Source organism: Gossypium hirsutum, chromosome A04, assembly GCF_007990345.1.
Source record: "Gossypium hirsutum isolate 1008001.06 chromosome A04, Gossypium_hirsutum_v2.1, whole genome shotgun sequence".
Lineage (NCBI taxonomy): Eukaryota > Viridiplantae > Streptophyta > Magnoliopsida > Malvales > Malvaceae > Gossypium > Gossypium hirsutum.
The window spans coordinates 77,950,251-77,966,188 of NC_053427.1; the positions used below are offsets into that span (position 1 = coordinate 77,950,251).

Here is a 15,938-nt window from a genome sequence, read left to right on the forward strand (position 1 = left end):
TTGGGAGCCCAAGTTGCAATACAACATCCTTTAGAGTGACAGTGCACTCCCTACACGGCAAATGAAAAGTGTAGGTCTCCGGGCGTCAACATTTGACCAATGCAGATATTAAATCGTTCCGCAAATCAAACGTTCGGATCAATGCTGCTGGCCCGAATCCGGCTAACTCCAAGTATGGCATCAGTCGTTCATCCGAGGGATATCCTAAACCATTCACCCGACCCCTCAATGCACGGTACGGGCCTTGACACTATCAAATTACAAAAAATAGTTATTATAACAATTTATTTCCGTAAATGACATAAAACTTTTTTTAAGGGAACTTGTTATTAACAAATAACAGTATATTACCATATTATTAACTATGTTTGATATGTGATCATCGTTCTTAATCAATGAACCCATTGCGATACCTGCAATTTCAAAACAAATTTCGGTAATTAATTTCTAAGTTTGATGCATTTTAAATATTTATCAAAATACCTAAATTTTATTTATTTCTTTTAATTACAATAAATACCAAACAGTTTTGTCCACATCATATTTTTTGCTATACTACATTAACAAAATAAATATATCTTATAAATTCCAATTCCAACTCAAACTCCAACTCAATGGTCCCATTCACAAATTCTATCTCAATAGTTTAATCTTTTACGTACATAAAAAAATAAAAAAAATTTATATTAAAATAATAAAAATAACATGCCAATAAAAAAGATAGAAAAAAAGCATAACATAAACTGCCAATAAAAAAAATATAAAAAAAACATAACATAAACTATCTCAACATTATAAATACGAATATTATTATTATTTTAAAATGATAATAAGTAAAATGTATTGGTTTAAAATATAATCTATATAATAATATGCCAACTTAATTATTGTCAATATATATATATTTGCATAGAAGGATTCAAAAGAAGTTTCATTTATAATATTTACAAAAAAACATAAAATAAAATTTAAAACATAAATTCTTATTCCCAATTATAAAATCTTAAAAAATTAGAACATGTAAACTATTATTCCTAATTTATCTCATAAATTCCAACTCAATAGTCTCATTCACAAATTACATAAAAAATAAAAAATTTATATTAAAATAATAAAAATAACATGCCAAAAAATTACATAAAAAATAAATCTAATCAACCTACAACACACATAACAAATAATAAATTACATAAAAAAATAAAACTTTCTTTATACATAACATAAATAGGCTTTTTTACTTCAATAAACATTAAAAATAACTTATGAATGAATGAAAATATAAAATAAATACAAACATACCTTAATAGCTCTTTTTAACTAAATAGTACTTTACAAAAATAAAATTAAAAATTAAATCCAAATTAAATCAACAATAACAACAAAAACAAATTAACATTTATTTATAACAAAAAAGAATTTACTAAATAAAAAAAATTACCTTTTATGATTTTTTTTAAACACCAAATCTTCCCTAAACAACGATCTCTCATTCCCTTTTCTATTTATTTTTTCCCTTCTCTTTCTCCTTCCCCCTCTCTATTCTGCTTCTCTCTTTTTTCTTTCCTTTTCCCCTTCCCGCTCTCTTCTTCCTCTTCTTCTCTTCTTCAAAGATTTTCTTCTCTCTTCCAGCAAAAATTGAGACATTGGAGACCTTATAATGGTCTACAAAAACACAACTCACAGGCATGCCATCCGACCCGTCCCATCGCTGACAAGCAACGGATGTGTCACCTGTGAAAACGACGTGACTAGGGGTGTGCCGCCTCTCCAGTAGGCATGACCAGTGATGGTCAGTTGTCCTGCCCCATCTATGACAGCGGGTTGGGTTTTGTTCAGGTTTTGTTCGTATATGGGTCATATTTGCCCCGTTTTTCTTTAGGTGCCACCTATTTAGTTGCCATTACCAGTTTTTTAATTATTTTTTCAGTAAAATGTATCATTATTTTAGGGTGATGTCGGGATGTACCATTTTGGTACTAATTTATTTAACATACTATTTAAGTAATTTTTTATTTTTATAATATATAGGTAAAAAACCCTCAATTCTGCCATGTCATTCTCACTCATATGCCTTAGGCGCATATGCCAAAGTTTAGTAATACCATCATTTGACAAGGAAGAGGAAGCCATAGCTGCATCACCAGTAATAGTAGAACCCTACAAAACATATAACTTAGCAATCTTTCTCTACCCTTTCATCACAACAAGGGAACCTTTGGAAATCTTCAAAACTTCACTTTCAGCTGTGTATCTGTACCCTTTTGAATCAATAGTACTCAACGAAATTAAATTTATCTTCAATTTTGGAACATGTCACATGTCACTAAGTGTTCTGACAACTCCGTCAAACATCTTACCTTTAATTGTCCCAACACCTGCAATTTTACACGAAGCATTATTTCCCATTAAAACAACACTTTCAGACACTGTTTCATAAGCTATAAACCAATCCCGATTAGGACTCATGTGAAAGGTGCAGCCTGAATCAAGGATTCGCTCCTCGCTCACTTTAGAATTGTTAATAGAAGTGACTAGAAGTTTACCATTGCTATAGTCTTTTACAACATCAGCTTCACTAGATTTTTCTAGTTGTTTTCCCTTTTGATTCGCATCCTCTCTTTTGATCTTGTTCTGCAGCTTATAACACTCAGATTTAATGTGCCCTTTTTTCTTGTAGAAGTTACAAGTTTTATCTCTGTTTGAAGACTTTGATCAACCTTTAGATTTACCGTAAAGATTCTGTTCCTATGTCCTTCCACGATTATCATCAGTGTAACACCCCAAACCCGGCCTAGCCGTTACGGCTGAATCTGGCAGGTCACATCATAGCGTGTTTAAAATTGATCTTTTAGGTAAGAATCCGTTACTGAATCTAAATCTTTTTATCAATATTTGACAGAAGTTCTCGATATACGTTCACCAATTTGTTTGTTTTTGGTATATTACTTCAGTTTAAACCACAGAAGCTTTTTGAAAAACTTTGTTGTTGAAAGCTCATGTTCTTTAGAAAAATCATGCTATTTTAAAAACTTAGCAGTTCAGTTTAAAAAATCAAAATCCAAATTAAAACTTAAAACCCACCAACGGCCTTATTACATAACATTTAACCCAAAACGAAATCTAATTGCAAAATAAAAGAAACAGAAGTAGTAGTGTGACCATCTCCGAGTCCCTAGCAGCTCCCAAATCGTCTAAGGCGGTGGATTACCTGCACAGTTAAAAGAAAGGGTGAGTTTACGAAAACTCGGTGTGTAATCCCTTCTCATACAATAGGAAACCGTGCATGCAGTAGCAGTCTGGGCCTGAGCCCTGTTCAGTAACAGTGCTGTCTGGGCCTTAGCTCTAAACAGAAATAGTGTGGGCCTAAGCCCAATACAGAATCAGTACAGTGCAAATATACAACCCACCCCAATCCAACCAACACACCACTCCATACCAACCAACACACCATGTGGGGATAAAATCGACCAACCTAGCCAACACACCAATATCGTAGCAAAGCTGCCAGTAACAGTAAATGTGGCAAAGCCACTAGTAACAGTAGTTGTGGCAGAGCCACCAGTACATTACTTCCTCCAAATCAGAATCCCAATCCCCATGCAGTATATCATGTCATAACTGTTACGTGTATGCAAAGTGCCATACTCAGTACAGTCATGTAAATATCATACACTCACCAGTCAACCTACCTCTAGGGGTATAATGGTCATTTCCAACTATTAGGGGTAAAATAGTAATTTTACCCTTTAGGGGTATTTCGATAATCTTACCTATTTTGGGGTCTCAATACAGATAACAACCTCTTCGAAGGTCTACAGTCACCTCGAGCGACTCAGATAACTCAATTGGTTGAAACGATGTAATGAGCCTCTAGCCCAACATTCGGCCCAAGTAGGCCCACAGCCCGTATGGCCTATTTAGCCCAAATTTAGTCATGGCTATGTGAATTCCACAACCCAATCCAATATTTATCATCTTTCGTGAGTTTTAATCCGCATGGGCCCACGATTCCATTGGGCCTATTTCGGCCCAACGAGACTCATAACAGCCTAAGCCCTGGTGGCCTTTACAGTTTATCACCCATGATTTGTGGGCTCGGCTCACCACACGAGCGATCGTACCCTTGTAAGGCCTCAAATGCCGTATTTTCGTCTTTTCAACTTTTGTCGATTCACAGTAAAGAGGGGTGTGAATACACACCTTTCGGCTTTTGGTCAGTAACAGAAATGGTGTACGGTTACACACCTCTTTGGAGAGAAAAATGTCGAGCCCTGCACGCTCAACCTAAATCCAAATAACGATCCCTTGTCAGTTCTCAACATTTGGGTTAACCACCTAACTATGTACTCATAAATCCCCGACAATAAGCATCGCTTACCTTGTTAAGACAAGTAAGGCTTAAACAACCCTTATTCAACGATCACCCTCCTATTAAAAACAATCAGCATTAACATCCCATTTGTTCAATAACTTAAAAATACTTTATTAAAACCAAGTGCACTTCTTACCAAGACACGAACTAAAAACGAAAGGCAATAGCATTCGACCCACCCACTTGGGTAACGTCACGACCCCCTAGTACCATTTAAGCGAGAAAGAAAACATTAAATGAACCTATACTCACGATGTCCAAGAGGATTCGGCTCAAGAAATACCCAAAACGAACATGGAAAAACAAACTATTCGGCTAGAGAAACACTTACCCTCAATTAAAAAGATTAAGAAACGGTTAGGCCCTTACACTTCAGTCACACTAGGAGAGAAGTAATTGGCTAACTTCAGGAGAGAAAGAAATAATAAAAAGGAACAATGAGAAGTTGGGTTCGATTTCTTCGACTTTAGAAACAAGAAAATAGACGTTTGAGACAACAAAAGAAAAAAGGTTACCAATATTCGGCTAAAGAGGATTCGGCAATCTTGACTCAAAGAAGAAGAGAAAAAGAAATTGAGAAGAGGAAAGAGTCACCTACAATTCGGAAAAAAAGGATAACATAAAAAATAAAACCCAAAAGTTGAAGAGAAGAGTTCGACACCTACTCCTAAACACCAATTGCTGAAATGTCTATCCCAAAACCCCTTGGCCGAATTTTGCACCAAAAATTACCTATTCGGCTACAACTCTCCCCCCTTACCAACTCATTGAAACTCACCTCAAAACCCTTTTTGATATCCTCCACAATCTTCTCCCAACAACTCAAGATCAATTCAAACTTCTACCACTTAGAAATCTACTCCAACTCCACCACTTGTCGTCCAAAAATGCAAAATAAATGCTCCTTGTTTGCCATGGGATTCGAACCCTTGTTCTCCCTAATAGCTATGTCACGCCACTTCCACCAAGCCACAAGGTTTTTTGTGACATAACACAACCACAATTATTTATAAGGCACAAGTGCCAGTAACCAGGTTCTTTTAAGAGCAAAACAAAAATGCTGCAAAAGCCAAAGCTTGACCCCAGGACTTCTCAGACCCCTCCAAACACACCCAATCACTTAACCAACCCACCAAACGTGCAATTAGTGCCAACATAAGCCAAAATGTCCAAACCCCACATTTTGGGGCGTTACAATCAACATTTCAATCTTGTCTTCCACGAACAATGAGACCCTCTCCCTGAAAGTTGGGTTTAACCACAAGATGCTTTATCTTATCATATGAGGTCAAAGAATCATAAACCTCATCAACTGTGAGAGACTCGCAACTATATAAAATTGTGTCTCTAAAGGTTGAATAAGACGGGGACAACGAACAAAGTAGAATCAACCCTAGATATTCCTTATTATACTGAACCTCCATGGCCTTCAAGTTTGAGAGAATTTCTTTAAACAATGTTAACTGTTCGTGCACAGACGCACCTTCCTTCAAATGATGAGCATAAAGACACTGTTTTGTATGCAACTTGCTGGTTAGAGTTTTCGACATACATATTTGTTAGCCTCTTCCATAATGCAGCGACGGTCTTCTCCTTCATCACATCCTACAAAATTTCGTTAGACAAATGCAAATGTAATTGTGTTAACGCCTTTCGATCATTACGCTTCTTCTTTCATCCGTTAATATCAAAGGCATATTATCTATCCCTAGCAAGGCATCCTTCAAATCCATCTGCGCAATAACTGCTTTCATCTTAATCTACCATAACGCAAATCTGGTATTGCGATCTAACAGCAAAATTTCATACTTCAAAGACGTCATTATCGTGATCGAGATGAACAACCCGAAAGTTCGAATACCAATGTCGATAATGACAATATTTCTCAGATTTTTACGTGGAAACCTTTTCGGGAAAAACTACGGGCAGAGTAGAAGAAAATTTACTATGTTGAATTCGAATGATTATAAGAGGAATAAACTATGTCTATTTATAGGCTTGTAAAACCATATTCTAATAGGAGTGTAGTAAGATTGATACACTTTATTCTAATCAATATAAAATAGATGGAGTTTATTCTAAAATAAAATAAAAGAAGTGTAGTTCTATATGGATTTTACTTTTATTTTATTTTACTACTGTATTTTATTTAAATAAGGATTCGGGTCACATATTTCTAACAATTTATGTATGCAATATATAAACATAAAATGGTGTTATATCAATAATTGTGTTAATAGTTTACAAGAATCGGATGAAATTAAAATTTCATGTATAACATTGCACAAAATCAAAGTTCATATATACATTTGCAAATTAAACCATAGTTCATGTATAGTTTTGATATTTATCCCTTTATAAAAAATATATGTAATTTCTCTTAAATACAGTATAAAAAATATACGATATATTTTTTTTATGCGTGTGGTACCGCCTGACACGTTGGTGGCATCAGTGTGATTTTAAAAATAAAGTGGCAGAAAAATAAAGTGAAAAAAGAATTCTGACATCAAAGCTTGTCTTTTCTCTCCTTCACCTCAATCTTTTTTGTTGGATAATTAAATTACATCATGTTTATTAAATTTTATTCTTCAAAAACAATTAGGAAACATTACATCAATTTTTCTCGAAAAAGCAAAGGTTCTGATTGATTACTATGGTAATAATAAAGGGTTTGATATTTTACCACACTTTGATTTGATTTTTAGAGATCTATGATGGTATCGATGCATCTTTATTTTCCCGTTTTTCAGCTTTCCTTTTTTTTGTTAGATTTTTTACAAAATAAAAAAATTATTAATGTCGTCAATGTGTCAAACGACACAAAAAATAAATTTTTTTTATATTTCATTTTTATTGTATATATAAAAAATACGAATATTTTTAAAAATTTATACCAATGTCGCCAATACATCAAGTGGTCTCACTTAAAAAATTATTTTTCCCACAACATTATCAGGTGATGATTAGTGGTAGAGTTTGAGTGGTGTTGCTTGACAATGTGGCTGACACCCATTGTCACTATAGATTTCAACCCATTTTCGAAATTAATCATTTTTATATTTTTTTGTAATTAATTTTTTTTATTATTCTTATGAAAAAACCCTCCATTGGTCCATATTAATTCCATCTTCATCGACTAAATTCGATGACTAAAATTTAAAAAATACACATGTGTAAGGCATTTTGGTAATTTTACCAAATTACCTCGCAAAATGACAAATTTTAATATTTACAATGCGTGATTCACACTTTTGACAAAAAATACAATGTTGGTCCAACTTTTTCCACATTGACCTTCACATCTTTACCGTTTAATATATACTCCAGATTAATATCTCACAGTATAAAACTTATTTCAATTTTCTCACATATTCTACTATCAATAATATATCACATTTCATTTATCCCGAAAATCCAATATGCTTATTCTTGCTATATCACCGCTTGTTATTATAGTGGTTTTAGCTGTGGTTCTATTACGGTCCAAGAACCGACTGACTATATGGACACTGGATCCCCTAAGTAGTAGGAGAACGCCCAGGGGGAGAATGAGGCGTAGACGCAGCAAAAGAATACAGAGGCACAGACGCAGCAGATGAATACTCAACTGGAGGATAAGACACAGACGCATCCACGCAGAGGAATGAGGGAAAAGAAGGCACCAACAACCTTAACTAATTTTGTCTGTTACAGAATCGGTTAAGAGGTTACTATTTAATATTTTGGTTGTAAGCGAGCAAGGAGAGAAGAAGAGAAACATCCATTTTTCCTGAATCTATTTTTTCCATTTCTTTACTTGCGCTATTGAGTTCTTAACATTTGGTGCTTTCATTGAGAGAATACTATGGTTAATAACACAGAAGCGGTCAGAACCTTGTAGGAAACGACTGCGTCCCTACAGAGGCATGCCGAGAATCAAAATCAATAGAATGAAGTCACAGAGAAAACCTTACAGGACATAACCAAGCAGTTGGTAGAAATTGCAGCGTCATTGGGGGGTGCACCTTCATCGTCGCAGGAAGGGGAAACCAACGCATGTCGTGGCAAAGCAAAGTGGAAACCAGATCTAGAAGACGCCTTTCCGCTTGCTCCTCGACCTACACAGGTTGAACTTTTGATTTTCACAGGAATGGATCCGGAGAAGTGGCTGGCATCCACTCAAGATTTTTTTGAGTTCTATCAAACTGAAGACCACCACCTCGTAACCATGGCCTCATTCCGGATGGAAGGAACAGCAAAACGCTAGTATCGTTGGATGTAGCGACAACGCCAGTTATCGAGGTGAAACCGTTTGGTGGAAGCCATTCGCCGTCGATTTTCTATTACAGAGATTGAGTGGCCGGAGGGGCAACTGAAAAAGCTTACATAACTAAAAGTACCAGACTAGGTTTGAAGAAATGGCCCTACGAACGACGGCATCATTATCGGAGGAGTTTCTGACACAGTGCTTCATCTCTGGGCTGCGATCTGATATTAAAAATGAGGTATTGGTCAGAGGCCCACATCAATGACAGAAGTGTTAGCCTTGGCCCGTTTCTATGAGGAAAAATTTAGGGACTTAAGGAAAGGGTGCCGAAAGTTGTTGGGACCAAATATTCTCCTGTGTAAACTACCTCTTAGTTCACGTCGGGTCTTAAATCCATGCCAGGCCGACCTCCACCCTTAGAGATTTCTCTTCCAAGAATGAACCCTAATCAACCGCGTCGATTAACGGCAACGGAGGCACAAGCACGCTGTGAGAAAGGGCTATGTTATTATTGTGACGAGAAGTACATCAAAGGCCATCGATGTAAGAAACCTCAATTTTTTCTTCTAATTGAAGAAACCCCAGAAGAAAATAGAGAGGATAAAGACAAGCACGAGACGAAAACTGACGGATACAAGACTACGGATGACACACAGTTACTCGTGTCATTCAATGCGCTAGTGGGTTGTGTGACCCCAAACACGATCCGAATCAAAGGTATGGTCAAGGGCCGGGAAGTGCGCATTTTACTCAATGGGGGAAGTACCCACAATTTTGTGCAGACTCGTACCACTAGATACCTTGGATTACCCATCACCGCCGCTGCTAATTTTCATGTTCTAATAGGCAATGAGGCAATTTTACAAAATGAGGGGTGTGTGAGGAACTTGAAAGTGCGGATCCAGGGAACGGAAGTAACCACAAATTTTTATGTGCTACCATTGGAGGGTACTGAAATGGTGTTCAGGGTGGCTTGGATGGCAACGTTGGGCCTGGTCACCATGGATTTCTCGAAGCTACAATTCAAGTTTGAGCAATGAGACAGGGAACAAGTATGGAAAGGGGAGACGAAGGCAGAACCGTAACTAGTGTGTTTTCAATTTTTGAGACGTATGGCTGCAACTAAAGGAGCAGCTGAATGTTACAGTTTACAAATAATGGTTGCTGAGTAAAACACCATGGCAGTCGAGCAGAAGGAGATGCGCCAGTTGGTCGAAGAGTTCCAAGACATCTTCCAAGCTCCCAAGGAACTGCCACCCGAGAGATCGTTTGATCATGCTATTCACCTAGAACTGTCGAGCAAACCAGTGAACGTGAGACCTTACCGATACCCCTACTTCTAAAAAGTCAAGGTCGAACGTCAAGTGCTGTAGTTACTGGAACAATAGTTCATTAGAAGGAGCCAGAGTCCATTTTCTTCTCCGATGTTGGTTAAAAAAAAGACGGGACGTGGAGGTTCTGCAGTAGATCGTAAATTTGTCTTAGTCTTTTTGGATGATATTTTGATCTACAGTAGATCGTGGCAAGAACATGTAAACCATGTTAAACTAGTTTTGAATAGACTAAGAGAATGTAGATCGGTGGCTAAAACATCCAAATGTGTGTTTTGACAAGAAAAAATAAAGTATTTGGGGCATTGGATGACTCGAGAAGGACTAGCAGTCGACCCTCAGAAAATAGAAGCAATCAAAGCATGGCCACGACCTACGGGGGTGAAAGGGGTGAGAAGCTTCTTGGGAATTGCAGGATATTATCGCAAGTTCATCAAAGGCTTTGCCACAATTGCTGCTCCCTTGTCTGATTTGTTGCGTAAGGAAACTCCATTCACCTGGATTGATAAGGCACAGGAAACCTTTGAGAAGCTTAAACAATGTCTATACATTTCACCTGTTCTAGGACTGCCGAATTTTACCAAGGACTTCGTGGTGGAAACTGATGCTTCCGGAGTGGGGATTGGAGCCGTTCTACACCAAGGGGGAAAACCTTTAACTTTTTATAGTCAAAAGTTGAGTCCTCGAATACAGGCCGCTTCGAGATATCATCATGAAATGTTTGCTATTACGCAGAGCGTAGGGAAATGGAGGCAGTACCTTCTCGGAAGGAAATTTGTGATCATTATTGACCAAAGATCACTGAGGGAATTAAATCAGCAAACAATTCAAACTCCTGAACAACAGAAATGGTTATCCAAGTTGATCGGGTATGATTTTGAAATTAGATATCGACCGGGAAAAATGAACGAAGTGGCTAATATTTTATCGAGAAAAATAGAAGGGTGCTGCATGGTTCTATCCCGACCGGTGTATGGGGTACTCGAAGACTTACATGCTGCCAGTGTTTTGGATCCCGAATTGTGCCAATTGAGGTCTGCACTTAAAGAAAAACAACTAGAATATGGAGACTACAATGAGCATGAAGGGTTAATAGTATTCAAGGGGCGTATTATGGTTCCGAACGAAATTGCACTCCGGACTTTGTTGATAAGAGAGTTTCATGATTCCAAAATTGGGGGGCATGCAGGAATAAACCGCACGTACCAGCGAATCGCAGTTAATTTCTTCTGGAAAAATTTGAAGTGCGACATAAAAAAATTTGTGAAGACTTGTCAAACTTGTCAGCGTATGAAGAGCGAGAGTTTGAAACCGGCTGGGCTATTGCAACCACTACCTATACCAAAACAGTTCTTTGAGGATTTATCCTTAGATTTCATTACCAGGCTACCTAAATCGAATGGGAAAGAAACCATTTTAGTGGTCATAGATCATCTTTCCAAATATGCCCTCTTCTTTTCACTGCCGAAGAAGTTTGATAGCAAAACAGTAGCAAGGGTTTTGATCCAAGGAGTGGTGAAACTACATGGAATTCCTAAGTCATTGGTTAATATCAGGTATTCACCAGTGAAATTTGGACTGAGATGGCACGACTTCAAGGTACAGAGCTATGCATAAGCTCTGCATACCACCCCCAAACTGATGGACAAACAGAAGCTCTGAACAGATGCTTGGAGATGTACTTAAGGTGCATGACAGGTGAAGAACCAAGTAAATGGGAGCAATATCTGCCTTGGGCTGAATACTGGTACAACACTGCATATCAAGGTTCGGCAAGCTTGACACCATTCAAGGCTTTGTATAGCCGAGACCCACCCATCGTGATAGATTATTTAGAAGGTGCTTCAAGAAAGGAAGTGGTTAACCATGCCCTCCAGGAACGAGATGATATACTACGTGTGCTAAAGAAAAAATTGATGCAAGTTCAGAACAGAATGAAGAATCAGGCAGATCAACAACGAAGGGAATTGGAGCTAGAAGTAGGGAGTTGGGCTTTTGTAAAACTTCAACCATATCGGCAATTATCTCTTCGGTTGAGAAAGCAACAAAAACTTAGTCCACGTTTTTTTGGACCATATCAAGTGGAAAAAGGAGTGGAAGCAGTAGCGTATAAGTTGAAACTTCCTGAATCCGCTCGACTCCATCCTGTTTTTCACATTTCGCAACTTAAACCTTGTCGGGGTCAACCATTGCAACAAGTTACCCTGTTACCTTTGCTACTCGACCAAGATGAACATCAAGAAGTCCATTCGAACCTTAAGGACAAGGTTCCAAGTGAAGAGGGGGTGATGTTACGATCCAAGAACCAGCTGACCATATGGACACTGGATCCCCTAAGCACCAGGAGAACGTCTAGGGGGAGAATGAGGCGCAAACGCTGCAAAAGAATACTGAGGCATAGACGCAGCAGATGAATACTCAGCTGGAGGATAAGACACAGACGCATCCACACAGAGAAATGAGGGAAAAGAAGGCACCAACAACCTTAGCTAATTTTGTCTGTTACTGAATCGGATAAAAGGTTACTATTTAATATTTTGGTTGTAAGCGAACAAGGAGAGAAGAAGAAAAACATCCATTTTTCCTGAATCTAATTTTTTTTCCATTTCTTTACTTGCGCTACTGAATTCTTAACAGGTTCAATTTTAAGTAAATTGTTAAGATAAATAAATAATAAATATTTTATTTAAATTTTGTATTAATTTTTCACTCAAAGGTAATTCTGTTGTGATGATCTGTCTATACATGTGTCAACAGTGATCTTTTTGTTTTAGGAAATTCACACATTTAAGATTTTGACCTCATGTTCTTTTTTCTTAGTTGTTTTTTTAAATTAATCCCTACAATTTTAAGAGTAAAAAAAGTTAATATATTATTTGATATTTGGATTTGGATTCAACGTTCAATTTGGTAGTTAATTTTTTTTTATCCCACTTTAGTATTTAAGTTTGACTTCAATAGTTACTTTGATATCCGAGTCTTTTTAAATTGATGCTTGAGTTTTTCTGTCAATATCCAAGTTTGACTTCAATATTCAAATTGGTACTTAAGTTTTTCTTTTGTCCCAATTAAGTTCCTATATATTTTTTTACTAGAGGATACATATCAAATATTTCTTGGACCACATGATGTTATTTACTTTGGGTATCAAATTAAATATTGAAGTCAAACTTAGGTACTAAATTAAACATTGAAGCCAAATATAGGTATCAAATGGAATATTAACCCAAAGAAAGAAAGTTTAGATGAAGAACAATTAGCGCGGCACCTTATGGGCTGAATTCTATGTTTTTACCCTTCCCTTCCTTCTTGTTTCATCCCCGCCAAATAGGCCTTTATCAACATAGACTTTAAACGCTATGAGAGAAAGTTCTGACTTTTCAACTTTTCTTTTATTGAGTTTTGTTCTCTGAATTCTAATTACTTGAATGAGATATGTTGATAGTGAAAATTGCTAACCACAAAAATGGAGGTTGTGAAGATAGAGCACTTTGGGAATTTGATTTCATTTTTCTATTAGAGGCATGGCCTAAATTGCCCTTCAGTGGGAAGGCGCCTGATGGCCATTGGGGCTTCTCCTGTTATAAAGCTTGAATAAGAAACGATAGGATAAACCAAACATTTGCATTTAGTGGACCTTTCAAATAAACCCCAGGTAGAATTTTTCAGTAATGTCTTAAGTAGCAAAAAAAGTTTATTATCTCGTAACATTGGTACAAAACAATGCATTAAAATTTATTAAAAACCTGGAGAAAAGTTTACAGTCACAGGCCCCCTGAAAGAAGAGAAGCTTCAGCAGAAGAAGAATGGGAGAATTTGTTGTTCAAGGAAGATGTGTACGGCATGGCAAATTCATCGAAGCCTGTGCGATGGGAAAATGCTATACCACTATAAGAGGAGACGAAGTGATGACATTCTGGGAAAGGGAATATCTCCTTCTAAAAACTGAACAGTATGGCGCATAGTTGGCCTGGCTTCAGGCTCTGACAGGGAGCATATCAACCCAAGTTTTAAAATCAACTCAACTTCCTCAGCGACACAATCTGAACCCAAATTTGGATCCTTTGCCTCAAGAATATCACCTTTGCGCCAGCAAGAATACACCCAGCCAACTAGAATGACATCTGTTGAAGATTGTGATATTGGCCTTCTTCCACAAGCAACTTCAAGCAAAAATGCCCCAAAAGCAAACACATCGGTGCAGGGTGTAGCTTCCCCGGTTCGAGTAAGCTCTGGGGCAAGGTAACCAACTGTGCCCACAACATGAGTAGTTTGTGGTTCAGTTCCATGATCATATAATCTAGCGAGCCCAAAATCTCCTAATCTTCCATTTAGTCCACTATCAAGCAAAAAATTGCTAGCCTTAACATCCCTGTGAATTACAACTTGCTCCCGTTCTTCATGTAGATAAAATAATCCTGATGCTACACCTTTGATGACTCTGAATCTTTGACTCCAGTTAAGGGTGAGCTTTGGCTGGTTGTACAAGTACTTATCCAGACTTCCATTTGGCATGTAGTCATAGACCAGAAGTAGCTCACCTTGACGCCGGCAATATCCCAAGAGTTGAACTAAATTTCGGTGGCGGAGACGACCGATACTCACGATTTCTGCTATGAATTCCTTCATCCCTTGTTTCGATTCACGTGAGACTCTTTTCACTGCAACCTCAAGTTTACTGGTTGGAAGAACTCCTTTATAGACTCTTCCGAATCCACCAGCACCGAATAGCTCCTTGTCTTTGAATCCCTTTGTAGCAACATGTAGATCTTTAAACTTGAATCTATGCGGCCCATACTTAAGTTCCCAATCTTCAACAATTTCAGCGAACTTCCTCTTCCTCCTTACGAAATAAACTACACTTGAAACTCCAGCCAAAATCACACTCGCTAAAACCAAAGGCAACCCAATTGTCAAAAGCCTTGATTTTTTCTTTGGTCCTAAACGAGGAAGCTTTGGAAGTCGAGACAGGGTAAGCTCTTGCGCCTGACCATTCATCTTAAAGCTCCAACCCAAGACATAATGAGATGAGATAAGAGCGCCAGTTGAGGATGAAAAACCAACATACATCTTACTGTTAACAATTGAAGAAAGATCAAGAGGCAAAGATAAAAGTGGAGTCTTGGGTTTAGAAACTCTAGATGGTGCTAACGTAACATCCATTCGCTTCTCTCTACCATGATATTCGACCCAAACTTGTATCCTTTGCCCATCGATCATACTCAGGTTTCTAAACTGACGGCTGTCATCCTCGTAATATCCAGCTGGAAAAGAATAGGTAGAATTTAGCCCATTAATATCAATCCCAACGTGATTGTTATTGATGTCATTGAAGACGTTGCTTTGAACCGTAACGAGTTCTATAGCAATAACGTGGTTTGTAGCATGGCCGTTGTTGGAATCGTTGAAGAGTCCGAGATACTCGCTTGGAAGAGCTTCGGGGAGGCCCCTGGTTGGCGAAATTGCGAAAGCTATTCCGTGACCACTGAAAGCTTGGGATTCAGAAATAATAGCGAAGACAAAGGTAGTAGAGAAGGAAGAAACGGAACCGTTGGTTGAGTTCTTGAAGTTAATAAGGTGAGGGTAGAAAGCACCGCCTTTTTTATGCCTGCCTGTTTCATTGGTGAGCTTTAGGAGCCCATTCGAAGTCAACTTTGCGATGCCATCAAGGCTTAGATTAGCTGACAGAAATCCATTGTAGATGAAACCAACATCATCCATGTCTGCTAAGCTGGTCAGAAGAAGAGTTAGCAGAATTGCGAATCTGCAAGTGAAACACATTGCCATTATCTGCTTCTCTCTTTGTTTTATTTAGTTATCGATAATGTAATGGTACTCGAGATCAGTATGAAGTTCATAGAATTTCTTATATAATGGTATACAGAGAAAAGTTAAAAATCTTTTTACCTTTGTTACCATGGAATACATAACATTTAATTAATTTTAAAATTTTAAAAATTCTGAACCATATAAAATTATTTTTTAA

At 37.5% G+C, this 15,938-nt stretch overlaps 1 protein-coding gene across 1 annotated transcript; it reads right to left on the bottom strand.

The window, feature by feature from the left end:
* Positions 1-13,668: 13,668 nt before the first annotated feature.
* LOC107931262 (L-type lectin-domain containing receptor kinase IV.1) lies at positions 13,669-15,699 on the bottom strand. The gene has a single exon (XM_016863108.2). It carries the CDS (start codon positions 15,671-15,673, stop codon positions 13,841-13,843), a length of 1,833 nt encoding a protein of 610 aa, XP_016718597.1. The 5' UTR covers positions 15,674-15,699; the 3' UTR covers positions 13,669-13,840.
* Positions 15,700-15,938: the final 239 nt, after the last annotated feature.